Source organism: Chenopodium quinoa, unplaced genomic scaffold (genome assembly GCF_001683475.1).
Source record: "Chenopodium quinoa cultivar QQ74 unplaced genomic scaffold, ASM168347v1, whole genome shotgun sequence".
Classification (NCBI taxonomy): Eukaryota; Viridiplantae; Streptophyta; class Magnoliopsida; order Caryophyllales; family Amaranthaceae; genus Chenopodium; species Chenopodium quinoa.
This window is the reverse complement of record NW_018744304.1, coordinates 3,157,245-3,166,378: the sequence shown is the minus strand read 5'-3', so window position 1 is coordinate 3,166,378 and position 9,134 is coordinate 3,157,245. Positions and strand designations below refer to the sequence as shown.

At 34.6% G+C, this 9,134-nt stretch overlaps 1 protein-coding gene across 3 annotated transcripts; it reads right to left on the bottom strand.

Annotated features, from left to right (window-relative positions):
* Window positions 1–1,080: 1,080 nt before the first annotated feature.
* On the bottom strand, window positions 1,081–7,265 carry LOC110695648 (serine/threonine-protein kinase 16-like). Of its 3 annotated transcripts, none has more exons than XM_021872862.1 (7): window positions 7,131–7,265; window positions 6,970–7,012; window positions 6,012–6,154; window positions 4,206–4,349; window positions 3,373–3,558; window positions 2,012–2,136; window positions 1,081–1,643 (listed from the first exon to the last, which is right to left on the bottom strand). In XM_021872862.1, the coding sequence occupies exons 3-7, from the start codon at window positions 6,135–6,137 to the stop codon at window positions 1,418–1,420; spliced, it is 807 nt and encodes a 268-aa protein (XP_021728554.1). In that variant the 5' UTR covers window positions 6,138–6,154; window positions 6,970–7,012; window positions 7,131–7,265; the 3' UTR covers window positions 1,081–1,417. The 3 variants fall into 3 exon arrangements, with proteins under 3 accessions (XP_021728554.1, XP_021728553.1, XP_021728552.1); XM_021872861.1 differs by having other exon boundaries at window positions 6,970–7,039; window positions 7,131–7,223; XM_021872860.1 differs by lacking the exon at window positions 7,131–7,265 and having other exon boundaries at window positions 6,970–7,103.
* Between the last annotated feature and the right edge of the window lie 1,869 nt (window positions 7,266–9,134).

Genomic DNA, 9,134 nt, shown 5'->3' with positions numbered 1-9,134 from the left:
TTGGTCCCTAAAGGTACGAAACTTTTATGTAAGTGCCACATCGGATCTTATACGGGTCAAAAGTCAATATATTGACCTAGGTTGATTTGACTATTAATTAAATTTAATTATTTTGGGTAAAATATATTAAATTAGCCCATTTTAATTATTTTAATTAAATTGTTCATTTAATAGCAAAAACCTACTAAAATGGGTTAAGCTACGAATATGAGTAAAGATTACCAAGTCAAAAGCCCAACTCCATGTACATCAAATTAAACCCTAACCCTAAGAGTCACTCACTCTATAAATAGAGCTCTCTCTATTTCATTTAGGGAAGAGAGGAGGAAAACAAGTAGCATCAAAATACAGAGAAAAACCTCTCAAATATTCTAAACCTCTCCAGAGAACAACAAGCATTCGACGTGTCGTTCTATTTTAGATCACCCGTGGAAGAGATCAAGCCTCGACAGCCTCAACACGAAGGAAAGAAGAACTTTGAAACATGAAGCAGCACATCGCAAGTTACCAATTCAACCTCTACATCAAATAGTCATTGATAGAGATCAAGCCTCGTCGGCCCTCAATCAAAACCCGAGTCAAAGTTTTGCATCAACTATCTTCGATCGTGATCAAATCTCGACGACCCTCGTTCGAGAATCAAGTCAGCCCATAAAACAAGTCAAAGCTAAAGTGGAGATTGAATCAGAGGAGCAAATTAGAGATTGTACTCAGAAATTCTCAAATTACTAAAATTAACACTTTTTTTTTTTTTTTTTGAAGCCAAACTAAAATTAACACTTTGTTGCATTTGTTTTAAATCTAAATTTGGAAATTTAAAATTTGTGTTTACAGTCCCAATATCAACTTCATCATCATCCGTAAGGAAACCTTGCTAACACCTATTCAGTGTCGTCAGCAAGGTTATTCTACCAATCAAGATCCGAGAGACGACTAATGCTTTTAGTAATGTGTACTTGAGTTGTTTTGTAAATTATGTAAGGATCCTTAATGATCCTACTGTTTCATTTTGGCTTAGTGTGTATTTGTAATCAGTAAACCTTTTGCAAATCAAGCCTATGTCAAAATAAAATACTGTAGTTTGAGTGATGCCATTGTCCAAGCAATACCTTTTACTACTATATAAACTTCAGTATACTGTAACAGACTAGTACTAGTAAAACAAAACATAACGTTTACAAATGACACTGAATCTACTACACAAAAACATCTATCGCCAAAAAAATTATCTATATAAATACTAACTTACACGAAGTATTAGACAAAGTAAATAAGCGCGATTGATAACCCTTTGTCAAACACAGAATTTACTAAACTGTAATGTGTGTCTATGACCAGAATAATTTGTATAAAAATCCTTCAAGATACACCTGTGCATACAAGTTTGAGTTTGATGGCCGCCAATAGATGTTCGGAGCTAATCAGAGTACTTGGATATCAACTTGTCAACATGAATGATGATATCATCAATGCGTGATTGAACAGCAGCTTGAGGCTGAAGCATCCATGTCACAAATTGGTGAAGTGTATCAGGATATGGCGGCTTTGGTCCGGCTGGCCATTTTATCTGAACATTTACAATGGCCAATTGTAGGCTTCCACCAGATTCTCCCAACGCATACTCAAAGGGCGAGACACCATACCTGCAAATAGCAACATAGGTGATGTGACAAAAGATGTTTCTTTTTGCTAAACATATTATCATTCAAAATCCATTTACTCGGTTACTCAAAAATATTCAATCAGTAGGATTTCTCTCTCATTTTCCCACTTTTTTATCGGGTTATTCCTACATTGTAATTGTAAAGGTACTCTGTAGAATCACAAACGCAATGAAATCTAGCGGAAATTTGATGCAACAGGATCTAAAAGGAAACTTTACTCCATAAAATTAACAGAAACCAGACAGAGCAAGTTGCAATATAGTAATCAAAGTAAAGATATTGGTGAATGAGTCACATTATGATCTTCACAGTGAAGGCCAAAACTGTGTGTTAAAAATGGTACTTACATTATTGCGTACAATGTGCATCCTAGTGACCATATATCAGTTCTTTCATCGATATTGCACTGACTTGGACAATCCCACAACTCAGGAGCACGAAAAGGGGCAGAACAGTGTTCAGCTGCCCAATCCTGCAAAATGTATCCCAATTTTTTAAGTAAAATCAAGAACAGAATTATAAGAACAGAGAACCTAGTCCTAGTCCAACCACATCTCATCCCTTATCATAACCCTTATGTATGCAGACAAATACACTACATAAGATGATGTTTATAAACCTAGCTATAATGATTATATAGATGAAATTTTTTTATCACCAGATCCAATCAGAAAGGGCATTCCACCATTACTAGACAGCAAAATAGTAGCAACCCTGCCTCTCATGCAAGCATACTAGATTATAAAACGGAGAAACAAGTGCCTCTGATACTTTAACAAGTACGGGAAATTATGAGGTTTCATACTCAGAAGGACAATACAAGGTATACAACATTTATGGAACTATTTTGTTGGGGACATAATGGAAGATGCAAAAGAACTAGAATAGAGATTAATTTCTTGATATTTTGTTGCCACAAGGAGGTAAATCTAGTAGATAACTCCACTCTTTAAGAAGCTCTTCTCTTATGTTTCAAATGTTTGAAAACTCAATAGCTTATGCTGTTACACAGCACAAAATGTTCATATTAGACAATTTGAGACAAGCATGAATTTGGTCAAGGGTCTACTCTAAATAGCCTAACTCCAGATAGTTGTATAGGTTAGCTTGGCTTCTTGCTTTAGCTTGATGCCATGATCTACTACATTCCATTTGTAACATATCATATGAGCACCTTTAGATTGGGCTACTATGCCTACTGATATTCCCAAAAAAGACACTAATGCACATTTACTAGACAGCTCCAAAGGTTAATTTGATTAAATGGAAACATTGACATCATAAAATCATCCCACTTCAGCATAAAGCCAGGACCCAGGAGGTGCTCGAAAATTTTAATATATAAAGTTACAACTCATGGAATAATATGAACAATTCAATGGTCAACTTCAAAGAAATAAAGACAGTTGCCTCAGCAAGAAGACAAAAGACGATTTAGTGATGTAATTTAGACTTCAGTTATCCTATAAATTCAGCTTTGGAAAAATTAAAGAAGGTTAGATCATGAGAGCAATGATCCCCTAGAGGTGATTTAAAAGCTTCAAAGTGTCACAAGAAGTCATATCAATGTAAGAACTTCAAGGGAAAAAACTAACAAGAGGTCTCATTCAACATCAGCTACTTATGAGAAATATGAACAAAATATACATGAAATAAAAACTGATAGAAGAACAGGGATTGAAAATGATTGGTAAAAAAAAGAAAGCACCTGAAGCTGCAAAGCTTCTGCACGCGACTGAATTTGCTTTCGAGCAGGACGGGCACTTCCGAAGTCCATCAATATAGCCCGAGGTGCCTGACCCTTTTTGTGTGTGATTAAAATATTCCCAGGTTTGACATCATTATGTGCATATGGAGGATCAAAATGATGCATGTGCTTCAGTCCTGCACAAAGCTGAGAAACATGTATTTCAATACAAAATTACAAACCTATGCACAGCACAATATGTCGATTGGGTCATAAAATCTATAGTTTTTGCAAGTTCGGTAATTAGAAAATGAGGAAAAGGTAATGAGGGTTTAATAGCACAGTTTGTAACTAATACTTCATTCCTTTTTCCATTCTATTTTAGTTGAAACGTTTCTTTAACCCCGTTTGCCAACGCAAAAGTTCAATCACAAAATCTTTAATTTTAATAAGTAAAAATTACAAAAAGTTGATATTTTGAAAAAAATAAATAAATAAAAAAGTTAAGAGGAATCTAATAAGACCCCACATGACTGTATTTTTTGAACTATAATCCATAAAAGTTAGTCAAAGTACAGTTTGTGGATAGTGTCAAAAGACAAAACATATCATCTAAAAAAGTAGAGATTGTACCAAGTAAGAAAGTCAAAATCTCTAGCATTGATGCTCATGCTGAATCTCAAGAAAAAGGCTATTCACTATTTAAACTATCACTTGCATCATAGTAAGAAAATTATAAAGAACGAGAAAACACGAGAACATAAGAAGCCACAAGTTTTCTCTAGAACAGAGGATCTTCAGGCAACTGCTATAATATGCTCAGAAAGTTGTTAATCAATGCAATTCTACTTCATCTGACGAAATATTTGGAGGACATCCACAATCGAAAAGAACTCCTCATTAGATTTCATAGCAGTTAAGTTGTCCAGCAAAGTTCCATCCAAATGAACTGGGAATAACAGGTACGCTTCATGTTTCCAAGATTGTTCTTGAGTGGCCTAATCAGTGCAAACAAATAATTAAAAGACACTTTTAGATATGAATATACAGATGCACAATCTGCAAAACTGAGAACATTACAACGCTACAAGGTTGAAATCATGATCAGCAACTTTATTATAAAGCAAGTCAGCAACCAAGGGCAAGAACAGAAAGCTGATGAAGTGATGAACATGCAATTGTTTGCACATTGAGAAAGACTATAAAGCTCCGAAAATTCCACATGGGCCTGTTTACTTACCTTTAACTTCATTTTCATTGGATACACTTAATATCTCAAAAGTTACACAATTAGTAATTATCAAGGGAACAGAACAGTCCCTACAATTAAACCTATAATAATTTAATAAACAAGCAATCCCACTGATGGCATTATACTTCGTATATTTGTTTAAGAAAACACTTTTTAAGTTTGAATTCTCAAGCATATCAACATGCACTAGCCAAAGATAGAGACGTCCTTTTTAATTTCTGAAACAACACTAGAAATGGACATCAACATTGATTTACATATGGATTGTTACTTTCTAAACCCGAAAACACTTCACAGTTTGTTAAAAGAGAAAACTGTCACCGTAGTCCAGGAAATGAATCTTGGAATTCTTGATTTATTAGTTCCCATAATCAAAATAGAAATATTACAAGAAGTTCAAAACTCTGACCATCATGACCTAACATGTAGAAAAAAGTAAAACCATGACTTGAGATGTGATTATAGATGTAAATTTTGACAGAAAAAAATGGAGTTGAAGAGGGTAGAGTGCTTATCCTATGACTATATAAAAATTTTCAGGCCCAACTGCTCCTGCCAAGGAAGGAATGAGTATAAGATAAGATCATCAAATGATGTTAAAAGAAGCCAGAAAATTTAGTCTATCAATGAGCCAATGTTTTCTCCTCTTAAATCCCACATGACAGACATTAAATCTGAGGGCAATAGATCACAACCCTGTAACCCTGTTTACTACACGATAGTAACTCCCATAAATTCTATTTTTGAGCAAACAACCCCACGAAAGATAAAGAGAGACTGAGAGGAGGAGGGGGTCGTAAGATAGCACCTCTCAGATAGTCGGACATTTAATTAGTTTTCCTTCAGAGACGAACAAGTAATACTAAAAGAACTAAAAGAGCACAACAAAACTTGGATGACGAGCATTAAGAACTTTTGCAGTCTACGGGTTAGAGAAGAATCACTAATGAATAATTTCTGGAACAGTTACCATGCATAATTGCATAGAAGTAAGATAAGACTAAAATAAGTGTCATAGAGTTTGGCATCCCTGAGGCATCTCTATAAAGGTTGCAGTTGGCAAAGGATTAATTGACTCACACAAAATCCATTCCTAAACAATATAAATGAATACATTTTCTACCCAAACAACAGTCCTACTAGCTCAATAGATATGATGAATTCCCCAACTCTATTCCGATTTCCAAACATGATTACGATTTCCAAACATGATTAAAGCAGCTTCCAGGAAGTATTGGAAAAACCTTACACTGGATTTATAATTAATTGTGGTTTCAAAATACTTTACTTTACTTATTTATATACATGCATACATGCTTTCAAGTTTCAACACCTTGTATTCCGGATTAATAACATATATAAAGCTCAAGGGAGGGGAAAAGCGAAGGACCTAAACGCAGTCAATTACCTTGACTTTGATGATAGCATGATCAAGAAGGGGAAGCAGATTGGGATGTGTAAACAAGGAGGAAACACGGATCTCCTCCCTCACCAAGTCCAGCTGCTCGTTGTTTTGAATCAATACTTTCTTCATAGCATAAGACCCATCATCTAAAACAAAGCTCATTTCCAATTTACATCACATATCAAGAAATCAAAATCAAACAGACAAAAAATAATAAATAATCACACTTTCAACACAACTCGTACATTGTTAACCATATTAAGATCAAAATTCCTCATAAATCATAAACCCACAAATCAAAACTCAAATCAATAAAAAATTAGCAAACTCCCCCAAAATCCCATAATTCATACAATATCAACCTCACACAATCCCTTAATTAAAGTCTCGGGGGTGGTACCCAAGAGATGGGATCGAATCGCATCCCGTCTACATCATTGTCCTTCGCGACTCTCTTTACAATCACACAATTGACACAAACAAAAGTAATATCACCCACAACCTCCAAAACCCCATTTCAGAATAAGATCACAATTAAACATGCAAAGAATTAAAATTGAGTAGATTGAAAGAAACCTGAGAGAAAAGAAGGATCTTTAAGCTTATTAGAAAGACCCCCAGAAGCAGCAGAAGCGTCGGTAACAACTTCTTTGACCAAAAAGACATAAGCAAAGCCACCTTTACCAAGCTGTCTTACGATCTTAAACTAATCAGGTTTACTTTACCGTTAACGTACAAGCCCTAATTATTCATACCCAGAAATCAAATTCACAAAGAAATCAACCAAATCAACACCATCAAACTTCCCACAAAAATCCCACAATTTCAAACATCCTAAACCCACAAAATCATCATAAATTTCAACTAACTATAACAAAATTCAAATCCAAAATCAAACTTTCAACACAATATAAAACCATTGAAATTACTACCAAATAGTAAAAGAGGGATAAAAATTTACCTCAACATGAAATTCATGTTTCCGAAATCTTGTCCAACAAAGCCTGAGCAAGATTAGCAAACCCATCAACCTGAGAATACTTACTAATCAAATCCACCACATTTTCCTTCTCTTTCAAATCAACCAAATTAACAAAATAATACAACCCCGCAATCGCATACTTGACCGTATTCCTCACCGGACTCGAAAGACAGTCAATCAACGCCGCAACACCGCCGCAATCACAAACTATCTTAGCATTTTGTGGGTCAGCAACGGCGTTGCAGATTCCGCCGACAGCGAACTCAATGAGACGTTCATTAGGCTCAGTTAAGCAGTCGATGAAAAGCTCTAAAACGTTGAGGTCACGAAGAATGGCGTAGTTGTAAGGATCGTAGGAGAAGTTAGCGAGATTAGCGACGATTTTTTCTTTGGATTCGTTGGAAATAGTGGAGTTTTGGAATTGGGTGATGAGTTGTTGAAGGTGTTGTGGTCTTGGTGTGCCGTATTTGCCTGTTCTCTCTGCTTGCCGTTTGTCGTTGGTGAACTTTTTTTTTTTATTGTTTGATTTGTTTCATTCACTTGAGAGGTTGGTTTTAGGAGGGAGGTTTTACATTTGGGTTGGCTAGATTGAACGAAGGGTATGGTTCGGGTTTGGGTTCAAGGTCAATTTAAGGTTTATTTTTTTCAAATAAATTTTAAAATTTGTTTTATTAACCTAATTTATATTTAGGGTTTGTTTTTGTTAACCTAAATTTTACTTATTTTAGTTAATATTCAGTTTATTTTAACAAGACTAATAAATTCTAAAAATAAAATTCTTATTTACTCAATTTTAATATTTCGGAAGTGTATTATATTATAACCTATAAGTATGAAATAAATCCACTTTACATATCTTGAGTATTCATTCACATGAATATCCCTTCCAAGTTCCACAAGATTTCAAGGGAGCATCTCATTGTTTTGTAAAAATCCCGATCCGGATCTTAGATTGTACGATCTAAAATTGTGAGATCGATCCGGATCTTTGGTAGGATCTTAAAGTTTGTAGGATCTTACGATCCTACTCCAATATTAATTATGGGTGGTAGGATCTCAACACGATCCTACGATTTTATTACGATCCTACGATCCGATCCAACATTTTACTATAATATGAGACTTTGATTTATTTTGACATATTTTTTTATTACTCATTAGGTTATATGCACCTAAATTTAATGTATTCAATAATTATCGCTAATAAATTAGCGAATCCGAGACATTAATACGATTTTATCAATTGACAACTTGCAATTGTCATAGTTAAGGTCTCATTCTTGACAAATTTGCACATAATTTATTAATTTAAACTTGTGTTATTAATCTTCTAACTACCATACAGACAAAGCTAAATAAAGATCGACCTTTCTTAACCAAACCAATGTCTTTTAGCATTGAAACCCCTTAAAAGAAATGTTTTTAAGTCAATTTATAGCATAATATATAATATTATTCGTTATTAAGTAGGATCTTACGATCCTACGATCCGATTCTATCAATTCGATCTCATCCCCCCTCATTGATCCAAAGTAGGATCCCGATCCTAACAATCTTGGTCCCTAAAGGTACGAAACTTTTATGTAAGTGCCACATCGGATCTTATACGGGTCAAAAGTCAATATATTGACCTAGGTTGATTTGACTATTAATTAAATTTAATTATTTTGGGTAAAATATATTAAATTAGCCCATTTTAATTATTTTAATTAAATTGTTCATTTAATAGCAAAAACCTACTAAAATGGGTTAAGCTACGAATATGAGTAAAGATTACCAAGTCAAAAGCCCAACTCCATGTACATCAAATTAAACCCTAACCCTAAGAGTCACTCACTCTATAAATAGAGCTCTCTCTATTTCATTTAGGGAAGAGAGGAGGAAAACAAGTAGCATCAAAATACAGAGAAAAACCTCTCAAATATTCTAAACCTCTCCAGAGAACAACAAGCATTCGACGTGTCGTTCTATTTTAGATCACCCGTGGAAGAGATCAAGCCTCGACAGCCTCAACACGAAGGAAAGAAGAACTTTGAAACATGAAGCAGCACATCGCAAGTTACCAATTCAACCTCTACATCAAATAGTCATTGATAGAGATCAAGCCTCGTCGGCCCTCAATCAAAACCCGAGTCAAAGTTTTG